The sequence below is a fragment of the Peromyscus californicus genome, unplaced genomic scaffold (genome assembly GCF_007827085.1).
Source record: "Peromyscus californicus insignis strain IS unplaced genomic scaffold, ASM782708v3 Scaffold_17__1_contigs__length_78620276, whole genome shotgun sequence".
In the NCBI taxonomy this organism is placed as follows: domain Eukaryota; kingdom Metazoa; phylum Chordata; class Mammalia; order Rodentia; family Cricetidae; genus Peromyscus; species Peromyscus californicus.
In genome coordinates, this window is record NW_026294469.1 from 51,712,454 (window position 1) to 51,729,587 (window position 17,134).

At 41.8% G+C, this 17,134-nt stretch overlaps 1 protein-coding gene across 10 annotated transcripts in view; it reads right to left on the minus strand.

Annotated features, from left to right (window-relative positions):
- Window positions 1-17,134, minus strand: part of Piezo2 (piezo type mechanosensitive ion channel component 2) — a 372,574-nt gene that overhangs the window by 163,988 nt on the left and 191,452 nt on the right. For 9 of the 10 annotated variants that reach the window (XM_052742300.1, XM_052742303.1, XM_052742301.1 and 6 more), the window contains exon 4: window positions 5,180-5,222. In XM_052742300.1, coding sequence (XP_052598260.1) covers window positions 5,180-5,222 — 43 coding nt within the window. Of the gene's footprint in view, window positions 1-5,179; window positions 5,223-16,438; window positions 16,651-17,134 lie in introns of those variants that run through there. The other variant, XM_052742305.1, reaches the window with a different exon arrangement.

The following is a 17,134-nucleotide window of genomic DNA, read 5'->3' on the forward strand; positions in this document are numbered from 1 at the left end:
TCATAACAGGAGAACTTGACAGTTGTCATGGGGAAGTCTGGACATAAAGATCAGGAAAGGCCTAGCAAGCAGTCGGTGCTGATTAAGATGGGCCCGATGGGTGGATGTTTCTCTCTAGTGGGTACAGCAAACCTAACAGCACACAGCAGGCGGCAGGAAGCTGTAGTCTCCCCAGAGACAGAGCTGAGCCTCTGAATCATGTCTCCCTACATTGTGAACAATTCTAGGAGAATATGTGTTCTGAAGAACAGGCTATTTTGGGTGTTTTATTTTACATTTTACAATGTTCTTTGGAGTGACAAGGTGTTGCATTCCGTAATCATAAAAAAGCATCGAATAAAACACATACAATGATGCTAACAGTGATGTCATCTGAGTCTAGAAGCAATAACACACATTTACCAAGAATAAAGTCTTGGCTTTGGAAGTGAAAATGGGCAAGAGATCAGTAAAAGCCTGTTATTTTTAAACAGGCAGCAGCCAGCTTGACCTGAAAGCAGGAACCTGTCATTCTGTGGGCAGGCTGCTGGGCTCCAGGCTAATTACCTGATAAATTTTTTTTCTCAGATGAAACCTATAGCTCACTCTGGAAGGAGAAACCACGTCTAGCCCCCATGCTGATCCTATTGTGGTGCCTTTGGCTAGCATTCTATCACCTTTCTGCCTTTATCCCAAATGCTACCTATGGAGTATGAGGCTCAGTGGCAAATGCAGGTGGAAGCATTTAAAATCCAGTCCATGTTTCTCCAAGCACATTGGACCTTACTGAAGCAACACGTGCTACCATTGGCACTTGACACAGATGCACACTGGCATGCAGAGTTCCAGGGTCTTTATCACATTGTGTCCAAATGAGAACCTAACCTTTGCTGAGAATCTGGGCCATCCTAGTTCAGAACTCTTACTTAGAACAGGAAGAGTGCAGTGACTTTACACTGTCAGACTTGTCTAGCATAACTGTGAAGAGGCTAGCAGACAGATATTTACAATCATAAACTCTGAAAATTTGTACAGAAAGCGAGGTTTCTGATTGAAATCTAAATAGGTTAAGCATGCCTCTTCTATGTTAACAAATAGAGTTGGCTCTTGTTGGGTGAATACTAATATTGTAATATGTTGGAGGTGCCAAAAAATGAAGGAACCCACACTCTGGAATCTCCTTTTAGGGCATAGCACACTTCTGTAATGAAGTCCTGATGTTCTCTCTCTCTCTCTCTCTCTCTCTCTCTCTCTCTCTCTCTCTCTCTCTCTCTCTCTCTCTCTCCTCTCTCTCTCAAATACATTTAAAAAAGTCTCAAGCATTGTGCTGTTTCTTCTGTGTAGGTCAACATTCAGCTCTGAAAATAAATAAAACGCTGATTGGCCAGTAGCCAGGCAGGAAGTATGGGATAGACAGGACAAACAGAGAGGAGAGGCTAGGAGGTGGAAGTCTGGAGAAGACGCCAGTCTGCCGTCCAGGGAGCATCATGTAAAGGCAGCAGGTAAAGCCACGGAACACGCAGCAACATATAGATTAACAGAAATGGGCTGAATAAAAGAGTAAGAGCTAGACAATGGTAGGACTGAGCTAATCACCGAGCAGTTTAAATAATATAAGCATCTGTGCGTTTTTTTTTTATAAGTGGGCTATAGGACTGCCAGGGATTGGTGGGACCCGGAGAAAAACTCTAGCTACACCCTAGTGTTGGGAACCAAAAACTCCAGGGATTAACATAAGTTAACATGAGGGCTGTGCCTGGATGGAGTAACCTGCATAGTTTATTTGAATCTTTGTTACATGTGAGACCATAGATAGTCCATAGTGGGAGTCCAGAAGTGATGACTATCATCCAAACCTGCCAGTTGCCTGTTTTAGTAAATAAATACAATTTTCTTGGAATATAGCTAAACCCACTATCTCTAGCTAAAATGTGGTCCAACAGCAACATTGAAAAGTTGCAACAAGAGTCTTCGTCTTGGAATGCAAAACCCTAAGAGGTGTGTTATCTGTCCCTTTATAGTAGAACTTTGCCAAATCCTCACCTATGAACTAGAAATGATTCAGCAAGCATTTGGTGCATGGCATCTCTTGTCACTGAATCATCCGTTACTCAAGTAAGAGTTGGTGTCCTGTAGGCCAGGAATCAAGCTTGTTTTCAGTTGTGAGATCATGTGGGAGCATCTTAGGGGAAGCTCTCCCACAAAGTGTTTTTCTTGAGTGACACTGAAGACTCAACTTGGTCTTTATGGAAAACTGGTCCAAGGTGAGTGCTATCAGAGGATATAGCAATACCATTTCTTACCAGATTGGAAAAAAAAAAATCTCAAGAGTGACAGCATACTCTGACGCTAGGGAACTGATGTACATGGCTGATGGGAGTAATGCCACTGACTTACAGGGAGAATTTGGTATATTTACCGAATTTCTGTGTGGATTTGCTTCCTCATTGTACTTGTGAGTCTATCTCCAAGATATCTGGCAAAAAATATATGTATGTAAGGCTACTCATGGTAGCTTTTTCCCCCCAATGGGTGTGTGATAGGGTATTACTGATCAACTTGATGAATCCATACTCATCTGAAAGAATAGTCTCTGTTCATGCCCATGAGTAATTATCTTAATTTTGTTAACTATGGTGGGAAGACCCAGGCTAAAATTGGGCAATATCCTCATCCACTGGGTCTCCAGTTACGGCCTGAATAAAAAGGAGAAAGCAGGCTGACCACAGGTATTCATCTTCCTCTTTAGTGATTGTAGATTTGATGTAGTCAGCTACCCCAAGCATTTGCTTTCTTGACCTCTCCAAAAGGACTATCCCTTGAACCATGAGAGAGAATAAATCATTTTTCACTTAAATTGCTTATGTTGAAAAGAAACTGAGCCAATTTCTAAGAGTAAAAGACAAGAAGTAGTATATGTTCAAAGATAAGTTAAACCACTGAAATGATACCAAACCATAAACAAAATTTTACATATTATCATTTAAAGAGAAGAAAATAATTAAAAATAGCAGTAGTTTACAGTCTTCTAATCATACATAACAATGGAATGTGAAATTAGGATATGCCAATTCTTAAAAGTACATCTCATAGTATGAATATTACTATCTTGCTGGTATTATCTTGAAAATAAAATATGCATTTGAAAATTAAACAAACGAGGTCAAGAGTCAGTATTTGCAGTGAAAAAGATGAAAGTCAGTAATCAGAGAGGTTAAATAACTTGCTAAGGCTACACTTGAATAAGAAATATTCTAAAATCAGCATTTATTTTTCTTAGGAAGTATGTTTCCTAGCTCCAGCTACTGGCAGGACCCAGAAGCAATGTTATACCAGAATTGTGGCACCTCTATAGAGTTTAGATGTAGTTTCAAAGCACCATTCCTCAGGGGAGACAGGCTCTTTAGAGGGAAAGATGACCATGCCATGGGCCGACATGAGACAGCTCACTGTGACAGAGACCATAAAGTTCAATGGGTCTGTCAATAGGACAGGAAGATGATGTGGAATTGTTCCCAAATGCTAAACATGAAATTGCTTAAATTTATAGGACATAGTGAGCAGAATAAGAAGTTAGGAGACCTTGCAGAAAGATCCAGAATACTTAGCATTCTGCACTCTTTAAGACAACTAACAAATCCAGCTTCTCCAAAGGTTGATGATGAAGAAAAGAAGCCAGGAAGAGTTGTGGGATACTGATCTAAATAAAGAAGCTATTCAAACCAAGAAAAGTGACATTTTTGATGGGATCAGGAAATTGAAATATCGATTGGGCCTTCAGTCATCCCAAGACTCACTACTGTTTGCAGCCTTAGGCATAGTAACAACATTACAGTTCTGGAGGAAAATGTCCTTTACAATTGTTGACCTACACAAAAGAAACAGCACAATGCTTGAGACTTCCTTTAATATATGAGAGAGAGAGAGAGAGAGAGAGAGAGAGAGAGAGAGAGAGAGAGAGAGAGAGAGAGAGCCTAGAAAACATGGCTAAGTCTTACTGAAGCTGAGAGGTGGAGATAGGCTGTCTACGTTGCTATTTCCCCTGCTTTATATGTGCCTCAAAGTTTTTATAACATGAAAGAAGGATCAAAAGGAAGATTCATACAGAGACTCCACACTGAAGCCTTCTTTATTCTTTTTGGGGTTGGCCATCCCCCACCCCAATATCCTTAGACTCGCCTCCCTGATATCCTGAGGAACTATCTATGAGAAGTTACAGAAAACTGAACTTGGATGGTTCTGGGAGAGGAGACGTGTGTATAGGGAAATAAACAAGGCTTTGTATCTGCTTAGGAACATGGCAAAGTTAATGCTGTCACAATGGGCCTGATGAAGATTGTCTTCTATCACTACTGAAAAAAAGGAAGTGTTTTTAAGCACACTCATTTCCTTTGTATGTTTCAAGTACTCTGTTGGCTTGATAAATCAAATTTTAAATAAAATGACCTAGTAAAAATATTCTTTTGAAACAAAATAAAATTAGAATTACTTCTCTCTGGTTCAATGGCTACATGCCTATTGAAGGTTCTATGTGGGGTGTCACACGCCTCTGGGAGAAAGTTATGTCTGCCCCCTTCAGCTCCAAGTACAGGTAGCTCAAAGGACCAGCACTGACCAGACATGGCTACTACCTTCCTGATGCTACTGGGAGTCATCTCCTTTTCTTTTGGGGAAATGCCAGTGTGGAGATGCTTAGGAATGAGTGACAGGATCTAAAACAAGGTGATGAAGGCAAGAGAAGGTCAACTCTACTTGACAGAGTTCTGTAATTGTAGAGCTCACCTTTCAGACTATTTTCTGGTCCAAGAAGCATTCTCACATCAGTGCTCAATTTCTTCTGTATTTCTCCTCTGCATAGAGGTGGGGATTTTTATCTTACTTGTAATTTTTTTTTTTTTTTTGAGACAAGGTCTCATGTAATCCAGACTGGCCTCAAACTCCCCATATAGCTGAGGCAGGCCTTGAACTACCAATTTTCCTGCCTCCATCTCTTAGGTGTTAAGATTATTAGGCAAGGGTTTTATAAAACAAAGCTCTAATTTCACAAAGAAAGTGGGGCTCAGAGACATAAAATGACATCATGCCCAAGGTCACAAGGTCAGAGCAGTGATGGCGAGGCTATCGATTCACAAGGGGAAAACCACTTAGAATAAAATGGGACGGTGGTGGCTAACGGGGGGCTGTGCTCATCCCTGCTTACCTTTCAAAGCCAATCTGCCGGAAGGTCTTTTCCCATGTTGAGCCTGCAAGGTAAGGAGACCACAGTCAGCACACTCACGGACTCAGTTTTACCCTGCTGCTTTCTGTGAAATGACTTTTCCCTCAAAGTCATCACTCCTACATCCAGTCTGCAGATGGCCTTTGTACAGTTTTGTTTTTCCTTTCATTTCATGTTTAATTAATAATACAGCGATACAAAGATAATTAGATTCGTCAAATCAAATATTCATCATCCCTTTGTAATGCAAACATTCAAAATCCTCACTCATGGTTATTTTGAAAAGTACAGTAACTTATTGTTCAGTTGAATTTAAGATTGCACAGTACAACAACAGAGTTTACCTCTTCCATCAAATTGTAATTTTGTACTTGACCACTCTCCCCTCCACACCCTCTCCTGCTTCTAGTCACACCACTTTACTCTTCTTCCATGAGATGAGTTTTTCTAGATGCCACAGATGTTACAAAAGCAAAATCAGACAAACGGAATTACATCAAACTGAAGGTGGTAAGCTACCACACTCCAGGTATCTCAGTGTGTCCAGTTGAGAAAAAGGTGAGCCCCATTCTCACTAAAAATAATGTAATGAGGGCTGAGAAGATGGCTAAATCCTTAAAGCATTTGCTGTGCACACATGAGGACCACAGATGGGATCACACACCCCAGGTGGAGACTGTGCATGTGCTGAAGTTAAGGGTTTGTGATAACTCACAGTATTTTCACATTTTTATTTTCGTCACTCCAGCAAATAGTCCCCCATCTGACCCTCAGTTTGGAAGTTGTGTATGCACCCGCTGATAACCACAATAGATCACTTCCTGTTTTTTACCGGTGCCTTATTCTGTAAGCACAAGTGGAGAGTTCAACCTGCAATCTCCAGCTAAGAAGATGTTCACAAGTCCAAGGAAACTAAGCTGATACTGACATCACTTTCTTGAGAATTCTGCCCCACATGCTTTATCTCCAAATTGCCACAGAGATGCCCAGGGGCAGGTGGGCTTCCTGGAGGACAGGGGATTACACAGGACCAAGGAAACCCAGGGGTTGTCTGGACTAATCTAAGGGAGGCTGGATTAGTCTTGAGGGACTATAAGACAGTGCTTCACCAGGAGGCTAGGTCTATGTTAACTGGTCACAGTGGAGTGTTTTACATAGTTTGAAAGACTAAATTTCAGAGATGAATGGCATACTGATTTAAACCAAATTCAGAGGTATTTTCTGGGATGAAGTCACTAGAATGCAGCTGAATTTCAATTTGCTTTGGGAGTATGACTTAGATCTAGCTAGGTCAGGAATTTCTCTTGGCCCCCAGCCCAGAGAAGTGGCCTGAATATAAAGATTTTCCTTTCTGTGAATGTCGTGCAAAACAACGGAGCATTCCTTATCTCAAGAATTCTTTGAAGAGAATGATCTACTCCAGAAGCCCTACCAGTTCAGACAACGGTGAACACATGCCTGTGGGTAGAAGCCAGGTGCTTGAGCTGGCCGCCACCTGGACCACATTATAAGGTGGGAATGATGATTCCTGTCAGAGGGCAAATCTGTCGTCAGGAACAGAGCAAGGGTGGGGTGCAGTCAGGTGATAGTGAGAGGGCTCGATGCTATTCTTCCTGACTTCTGCTTCCGGTGAAAACCAAAACACCTTAATTTCCCTCCATTTCATCATTTTTCCACATCTTCTCAATGTATTCTCAGTTTTTTCTTTTTCTTTTTCTTTTAATTCTAAGCAAACCTTTTCCCTAACCGATTTCATTTATTGTCAAGGTAAAATTAAAATGTAAATGATTTTGGACATGTAGCTTTCACTTAAGAAACAGGGCCTAAGCGATTTCTGAAAAATGTAAATTTAATCAAACAAGCAAGACAAAATCATAATTTTTGGCTCAAGATGTCCGACACTCTTTGAAATAAATGTGGTTAAGCCACTGGTCCATGTACCATGGAGACAGCAGAATGCCATCTGTCAGTTCGGCAGCACCTTGATGTCTTTCACATCACAGGCTCATCCACTTTTGCTGCTGGTACTTGTTTACCATCTGCACATGCTAGAGGCGTCTGGGTACATTAAAATATGGTTTCTGCCCTTAAGCCCCAAATACATTAGAGGTTTGGGTTTTTATGTCCTTGGTGAGCACTTAGTCATGATAAAACAAGAAATTCTCAATAAATGGAACAGACATACCCAGATCCTTTGGCACAGAGGATATTTTTGGCAGCTCATTATGCAGTTGCTGAAGAATTCTTTTAAAGCCATTAGCCGTGATCTACGGCGGTAAGCTGATATTATTCGCCTTTGCCAATGCAGCCCCTCATGTCAAAAACAGCAGAGAAAACAAAAGCACATGGCCAACTTCCTCGATTGAACACTTCTCAAATGAGATTTACAGGGGTCCCTCACCTGTGGTTTTCCATGCTCTAGTACCAGGAACCCACAGTCATCTGTGGTCTAAAATATTAAATGGAAAATTCCAGAAGTAAACGGCTCACAAGTTTTAAATGACTTTCATTACAGTAGATTGCCATAATTATTCTATTTTATGAGCTGTTATTGTCATTAACCTTATTGAGTCTCTTGTAGAAGCAACACTTTATCATAAGGGTGTATATAAGAGAAAACACATAATTCGTAGGGCTTTGTGCTCTTCTCATCCCAGCATCCACTGGGAGTCTTGGAACATGTGTCACTCCCCCTCCCCACCCCCGTAGGTGAGGAGGATCACTGTACTCCACAGAGGAGTCTACAACAGGCCGTAGTTTCCAGGAGAAGGCAAGCAACAGAACAAAACTCCTAGCTTACAGAAAGGGATGAAATTCCTAACATAGTTTTTTTTTTTTTTTTGAAAGGAGTCATTTTATTGAATTTTTAATTGATATGTTAAGTTCTGATTTGAAACATTCTTAAAAATTGCTAGAAATTCTTTAAAATGCCTTCACCATTCTCCACAGTAATTGTTTTCCTGCAAATTAACAACAAAACAGCTTATATCATTAAACACAAGGTACTAGCCTACATGTATAAGCTAAGGAAATTCCCTTAAACATTCAACGAAGTCACTACTATTATTCTATCCTATGCTCAGTTGAGAACACTGAGGTCAGATTAACGCTAACTTCACTCTGTTTTGTCTAACACTAGGTAGGCACTGTATTCAGGTATCACCTTCTTTGACAAGTTAGGTGCTTGTCCCAGAATCCACTTGTTGCTAAGTAACCCTAAATTCATATTATTCATGGTCCTTGGAGGTTGGTTGGGTCTTAAGGAGGTTATTAAAATTAATAAGGCCATGTGAGTGTGGTCCCCCTACGGCATTGGTGGCTATTGAGAAAGAAAGACTTGAGCTGGCACCTCATTCTATTTCCACGATGCTATAATGCAGCGGAAGGCTCTCAACAGAGGCTGCACCGTGCCACTGGGCTTCAGCAGCAGGAGCTGGTTAAGCTTCTGGTCTTTCGTTACCCAGTCTGGGGTATTCAGTGGCAGCAACAGCTTGCTCGTCATTCCCCTTCCCATCACTGTCTCCCACTTAATCTGGCTATAGTACGGGATTCAGTCTTTCACCCCTGTTTGCCCTCGGGATCTGATTATTAATCTCAGACGCACAGGAGTGGGTAAGTTGCAGCTATCTCTCATCATTCCTGTGCGTTTCCGTGATTTTGTTAAATATTCACAAGGCACAGCAAGGTTTCAAGCATGTAAAGAAATGTCAGTAAAAGGTCAACTATGGACAGGATGTAACCAGGGTGAGCATCTTTTCTTAGTTTCTGTGGTGTCAATTTGAAGCTGTAGAACTTTATTTGAAGGGAGGCATGGGCCTTCTAATGACCACTCTGTTTCTGTTTGTCTCTTTTTCCTCAGACAAGTCCCTCATGGCTCCTGCTCTCTGATACGATGCTCAGAGGATTTCAATGCATTTTTACTTTTTCATAAATGTTACTGTCAGAAAAGCAAAATTCTCCATCTTTGCATCGCGATGGGAGCTCTCTTCGTTACTATGACTCCTCACTGATTCTTTTCATCTGCCATGCTTTCAACCAATTTCACATTCAAACTGCAGAAAAAAGTAACTGTTTTCCTTATAGTTTCAAGATGTAATAGAAAAAAAAAACAGTGTCAGACAAAGAAAGCATATATTTCTTCTAGTTGAATGGTTTTATACCAAGTGTGTCTCAGACACTGGAATGATTTGAACTTAGGCCCGTCTCTGCTCTTTTTGAAATAACTAGCAGAAAAGGGGCAATAATCCACAAAGTGATGGGTTTTGCCAGCATATTCCTATAAAACAGGAGTATTTTCATATACCATAGGAGCTTTCAAGCAGGCAGACATGCCGCCTGGCACAGAACTTAGTGAGAAAGAGCTCAAGTATCAAAAATTATCCACATACAGTCTCTGCCAGAGGCTTCATTTACATCATTTTTTTAACTCTTGAAAGGAAAAGATTTTTAAACCTAGTTGTTTAAAAAAAAGCCAAGATTTAACCATGAATAGAATATAGAATCGTAGGGGAAAAGTAGATTTTTCTTTCATTTGACCAACAGTAACATTCAAAGTATTCTACAGTGAGAAACAAATCCCCTCATTAAATAATGGATTAGAAATAATCTTTGACTTCTGGTTTAAAATAGAATTCAACTGGCAGTCTGAAAGGCTTTCCATTGAAGTAGTTATACACATATGGAAAACACACACACACACACACACACACACACACACACACAATGGGGGAGGAGTATGTATCTATTTTCAAGAACCATAGAATATCTACCAGAACATTGATTTCACGGAACCATGCAGCTCAAATTCTAGTGTTCTTTGTATGTCTCCCACAGAAACTGAGCAAACCCAGTGCCCTTAAAGAATGTACGAAGATATTTCTTCCCTTTTCCTGATGTCTTCCTCTAATTTAGAAGCAGTGACTGTTCTGTAAGGAACCGGCTAATGACCTTCTTCCATAGATGTTTTGTTTTGAGGCAGGCACATATGTTTCACATCAATCTTGTCATCATCGCCCTTTCTTCCCTTGACCTTCTCTGCTCACTGCCTTTTCACATCCAATCACACACCCAGACACAATTAGGCAATAAGAGGGGAGTATGATTGGGGGCTGATGGGCAGGGGTACCCCCATGGGATTGCATCTTTTGAGAAATAATGGACTGGCCAATAAAGAAGTTATAGGAACAGTTGTGGACTGATAATTTCTGGCAACTCCCCAACATGAACAACGGAAACAACCTAAATGAGCGTCCAGTACAAGAGTGTAAACACACAATTTAAGTGTAGTGGCTAGCATGTAATTTATAGTTTTATGTTGACACAGAGCAATGGGAAAACTGAGACTTTCAGTCTTTATGTGATAAGTAAAATTATAGTTGACATGTTGTCACAACCTATTCAAGCCCATGACGTTCCCAAGACTTGGGGCTTTCTATTCTTTATGCATCTACTTCAGCAAGAATGTTTACATTTCTTTTATCACAAGATGGTTAAAAATAGAAACTGGAGAAAATCCACAACATTGAGAAAGCCAGGCCAGAGAGGAAGCTCAGTTTTTAAAAGGGAGGCACAAGAATGTGAAGGGAGGAGGTTTTCAGGAATGAGAAGCCAAGTTTAGGGAGAGGTGTTCGTGTCTCTGGGGTCTCCAGGGAAGGCTAGTGACTCCAAGAAGTTTAGGAAGAGGCCAGGAAATGACTCTCCGGTAGATCAGCCACTGATGGAGCAACTGACTCTCTGGGTTCCATCTCCGGGTTCCAAAATGAAACAAAGTAAATTTCAGTGGGATGATGGAGAACATAATCTGAAAGAATGGTTTTGAGAGAGAAGCAAAGTTGGGGGAGGAAACAAGGACAGATTTCTATTTTTAAGATCAATTTTGACAGAGGTGTAGAAGGGTGACAGGACAAGCAAGGAGTTGGTGGGACCCCTGAAACGTGAGCAGGGATAATGGGCAATGTGGGCCTTCAGATGTGATGTGTAGGTACCTTCACTGATCAAAGGGAACAGAGAAGACTGAGCAGAGGCTGAAGAGCTGGAGAGGAAGGGAAGTCCCAGTTTCTCATCAGTAGAGAGAGGTCAGACTTGTTATGCCTTAGAGAGGAGACTCTCAGAGGGAACAGAGGAGGATGATTATGATAACATGTACTACACTATAATACTGTAACTGCAGCAAAGGATAGGAAGGGAGTTGAGACTGTTCACGCAGAACAATGAAAAAAGCCTCTGGTGGATTGCACATTTAAACTATCATACAAAATCTACATGCTGATTACTCTTTCCAGGGAACTATGATATATAGAGAACCAAGATGAGGCAAAGTAAGTCATGCTTCAGATGATATAGATGCCTAAGCATATCTTTATCATTTAAACTTAGCATGCTTGACTGCTCCTGTACTGCCTCCATGGGACATTCTAAAAGGTACCTGAAAAAAAAATCAATTTCTGATATCCATTATAGGTTTGCCTTCTGCCTGCTTCTAATGAAAGCTGACTTCAGAAGACATTTCCAGTAACTGTAATTCCACTCATTTCAAAGCCAGGTGCATGGGAGTTTGATAAGTCTCTCAAGTATTACACATGCTCAGAAAACTGGCTTCAGGCTTTTACCACACTTACCATATGGTGTATGAGTTCTCAAGCAGACCTGGAATTCTAAGGTGCCTGCCTGAGGCTCTACCATGCTTGATCTCGTGTGAACTCTATGAGATGACTTGTGATAAAAAAATTTAATGCGATAAAAACAGATGGGCAAAGAACTTAAGAGATGAAAACACTAGAAAAGTGTGAATTATCACCTTCCCCTGACTGTTCGTCTTTGCAGACGTGCTTTCAGGAACGCAGGCAGGTCACAGCACCCCAAACACTCATGAGCAACATGAGCTAGTCCAGGCTATCAAAAGGAAGGTTGGACTCAGAGTCCTTGTGGAGAAATCCCTATGATGGACATCAGGAAACTTTCAGTGTTGATCTTGTATGACACGACATCTTAGTATTTTTAGGCCTCAATATGAAACTTCGCAGAGGTCGTGAGTGACACAGATCTCATCTACACTCCCTTCGCTAGTTTGCCGCTGCATACGTCTTGAGGCAATTACAAGATGAAGTTGACACCCTCTGTTTGGGTACCAATGTTCTCTCAAAGTCATGAAGGAAGTCAGGTTCAGGAATGCTGGCAGGGCAGATGACAATGACTCAGCTCTTGTGGAAAATTAATTTGGCTTTGCCTTCGCATGCCACACCTTGCTGCGAGTCGGTTATCCTATTGGGGCGCACGCTACAGGTCCACAAGTTGGTCAAGGCGTTCCTAAAAAGAGGGTCAGCGCCGTCTTTGCACAACTACAACCAACATGTCTGCGTGGTATCTCACACAAAATAGGCTAGAGAGACAAAGCCACTGATATAAGGTTCCTGGATACTAATTCCTAAATGTTTATTTTTATTTAGTGTGTGTGTGTGTGTGTGTGTGTGTGTGTGTGTGTGTGTGTGTGTGTGTGCCTGTGTAGGTGTGTCCCATGTGTTCTAGAACCTATGGAAGCCAGAAAAAGAGTGTCAAATCCCCTGGAGCTGAAGTTATAGGTGGCTGTGAGCTGCCTGGCGTGGGTCCTGGGAAGTAGATTAAATAACTGCGGAAAAAAAAAAAAAAATCAGGCATTTTTAACAGCTGAACAATCTCTCCAGCCCCCTCAGCTAGTATTTTTTAAAGACTTGTTAATTTTTATTTTATATGTACGAAGGTTTTGCCTGCTGCCTGCCATGCACTGCATGTGTGCCTGGTGCCCGTGGAGACTAGAAGAAGGAGGCAGATCCCCGGGAACTGGAGTTACAGACAGCTGCAAGCTGTGGTATGGGTGCTGGGAACCAAGCCCCGAGCTTCTGTGAGAGCGCTCTTAATTGCTGAGAGCGCTCTCTAGCCCTCGTCTAGTATTTTAAGTGGATAACACTGCAGTGTGGTTAGTGATCACAACCTTGGGACACTAATGGTTCAAGATAACTACAGTCCAATTTCCTCTCTCAATCCTGCATTGTAACCTGTAAAACACACACACACACACACACACACACACACACACACACACACACACACACCACATTCTTAAGCAAAGCCATTTATCAAGGCTTGGATTTAAAAAAAACAACTTTGTCATAATTTATTTGTATTTTAGCAAATCACTGTGCTTGGCAGCTTCAGTTAATCCACACTGTGTCATAAACTTTTCCTTTTTAGTGTGTGTTTGCCAAAATTCTCCTAAGATGTATTACGGGAAATGCACAGAAAGTCTCAGAAGGTCACATCCATAAACATATCATTCATTTCAATGTAAGTTCTTCATAAAGAGCCCACCACGCTTACAGAAGCACTCAGGCTGGTGTTCATGAGGTCGTCCCTCACAAGAGAACATGAATCAGATCTTAGAGATCCTGTCATTTCCGCAGATGCTGGAAGAAGCTCTGCCCCGCCAGCTTTCTGTGTGTGCCAATGGAGGGGACACCGAGAAAGCCAGCGGGAGCAAGGTTGGCTAACGTGCCCGAGAGAACAATCATATCTGCTCGATCCAAGTGTGCTTACACCCTTCTGAGAGAAAAAGAAAACAGAATAAAAGCATTTTCGCTTTTCTTATTTGTCCACTCTTGCAGAGCTCTGAATTTCAGTGGGGGTGGGTTCTGGGGTTTTGATCAGGTAAGGATGTCCTTGTTAACACCCCTTAAGGCATCTTTCACAGTGTGACAGTTATCTTGTATGGCTGTGATTTTCTTTACATGAAGCCCAAATTCCACACTGCCAGTAGCATGCGTCACATAATGTTTATTTACAAAAAACAAATGGGGCAACCCAGGAGACACCTGGAAATGTTATGAAAAACAAAAACTTAGGAGTATAGTTTTGACTTGCAATAGCAGCTTAGTTTTTACTTTCTCCACATGAGTCAAATTCAGACAGAACATCACTGTGCTGAATTGTCAAATGGAGGCACCAGGTACTTTACAGGTCTTCAATTTTAATGTAATTGATAACAGTAAATCAATGTATTAATTAATTACATGTAGAAAAATCTCATCTTACTGTACATCACACATTTAAACAATGTCCTGAGAGCACTGCCCATTTCTTAATGCTTAATTCTATAATTATCTTAGTTAGCTTTGCTGTTAGGAGTTGGGTATTATCACTGAGTGAAAACTTAAGGACTATTGTGGACAGCGATGCTTTGCTAAATCAACAGAGGTGTCCAGTGATGGATAAGGGACATGTGGTGGGTTTGCACAATGGAACACTAAGCAGCCATACAAAGAATGAAACGTCATTTGCTGTGAATAAACGTGGAGAGTATCACTAAGTGAAATAATCAAGGCACAGGAAGACAAATTTTTCATGATCTCATTCATATGTGGAATCTAAGCAAGCTGAGGTGATAGACAGAGAGGGCAGGAGCATGGTACCAAGACATGGAGAAAGAGGAGACAGGAGCAGGGATGGGAGAGATTGGTTAAGAGGACAGCCACAGTTAACAATCTTGTATCATATAACTCATGGGATCGCAGCCATGAATGTGAATCTTAACGTTTGCTAGGGAAAATTTCAACACAATCATCAGTGATACATACATACATACATACATACATACATACATACATACACACACACAGGTATATACATACAAGAGATGAACAATGGGGCAGTAAAGGTAATAGTTTATATAAAAAAGGAAGCTCCTGTATGTTGGTAAATAGTCTCTCTCTCTCTCTCTCTCTCTCTCTCTCTCTCTCTCTCTCTCCCTCAAGATGAAGGATGGACTACCATCTGACAATCTGAATTGACTCTTTCTTCATGTCCAGCAATCCACCCATCCCTACCCCGTCTCTCCAGCAGTTCCTGCAGACTTGCAGAGCCAGCAGGGGGACCAGGGTAGCAGGCCATAGCTTTCGACACCAGGGATCTGAAAAGCTGGCTCGCAAATGACCAGGAACATGTGAAAGGTACACCGCTGAACGGGACCTCCCCCTGCAGGCTTTACTGCGCACAACTAGGAAACCATACAGAACGATGGCCTAAGGCACCTATCCCAGCTGGCTGCTGTGATGCACTTGGGCCACTAGAGAAGCCGAGGCAGGAGGAATTCAAACACAATATACTGACCTCCTGTCTCAATGAAAATGGAAGGAGGAGAAGAGGAAGGAAAATGGGGTGAGGAGAAAAGACAAAAACTCACTTCTTGCCATAGAGCCCTCTTCCAACCTGTTTGTGTGAAGGAATGCCAGCATTTAAATGTTGCTATTTTCCAAGAAGGAGTCAGAAGGAGTCAGAAGGAAAGAGAAGCCTAGCACAGGTCACGGGGTCACACACACAGGCACAAGAGGCAGGCTGCACACTTCCAGGACGTCTTTCCTTTGTTTCTACCGCTCTCCATAGGCACAGTGGCTGCTTTCCCCAGCATGGCCATCACAATCACATTCCAACCTTCTCAGAGGCCACAGATTTTCCTAACGTCTCTTTTAAAACTAAGACCTCTTATGTTGTTGGCCCCGAAAAACATCCAGGGGGGACTCTGACTTAGGCACGGAAACTGGAAGAGGGCTAGAGAGAGCAATAACTGAAGAGTAGTTTCCTGGGAACCAGCTACCTGTAGAAAAGCCAGAGATGGGGAGGGTGCCTCCAGGTCACTGGGGCAGTGCTGATGTAACATAACAGAGCTTGCAACAGAGGAGCCTTTTCTCCAGAACCATGCTTTCTACTGATTAATACTGGGAACATTACATCCACACACAAGAATGTCTGACTCATCTCTTGGCACACAACAGGATCCCTGAGATTTAAATCTGAAGCAGCCGAGAAGCAATCAATACACACTCAAAGACCGAAGCATGCTTCCAAGTGACTTTTAAAAAGCCTATACATACAGAGTGAATATTTTCAAACATGAGGTATTAAGTAGACGCAAGATGGCTGGTAAGCTTTCCTGTCCCTCTGGATTTGCAGCAGACAGGAGCCAGCTACAGCTCACAGGCATTTGGACAGGGATCAACGACAAGGAGCTCTTTTATTTCATTTTACTTTCTGTATGTTTCAAGTCACATCAAAGATATAAAACTGCATCTTTAGAGGCATAAAATGCACATGAAGAGAACACTTGCCCAAGCCCCCAAAACTTAAATGGGGATTAGTGCATTTAGTTGACAGAAGATTAACACTTTCATGACGCTGTACTTCCTTCATGAGAATACCACACAGCGGCATACTCACTCTGACTTGCAGATCTGATGTTCCATGGAAGCAACCTTCAGTCACTCACACAAAGGCCATTAAAAAAGTGTGGGCAGATTCTTTGATCCATGTTATCCAGTCCCAGATAGGGAGAGGAGAGACTGGACTAAGAGGAAAAAGAGGCCTTCACATCAAAGATCGCTGGTGAATTCCAACTCAGGGGTCTAGTGTGGCATAAAACAAAACAAACCCTTCCCTGCTGCATGCCAAACAGTCAGCAGTTTTAAAAGAGGAACTGAGTTCTGAGCAGAGTCTTTGGGAAGGGACTCTGTGAATACACACACTTGATCTATTACATAGGTTCTCAGTTCCACCCATTGCTGCTCACTTCTACTCTGAAAGGGGGAGGGGGGGCAGAGTTTCCCCTCGTGTTTTCAATCCCAAGTCCTCACAGGCCATAAATGAAGCAAATGCAAAGGTTTGTTGTTCATGAATAAGTTTCCCAAGACCAGACCACATGATTTAGTCATGTATATCTCAGGCCTTCATCCTATCTCTGCACATTCCACAAATCCGTTTTAATTCCAGCAGACTTTCTGGGATCCAGCCTTGTATGAGCCAAAAGTCCCCCTTATTTATTGGTGACCTAAAAAGATTTGTGACTACTTCCTTTTAAGCAGTTATTTCTTCCCATCTTACTGGCCAACATGTGTCTTCCTGGGCTATAACTCAGAG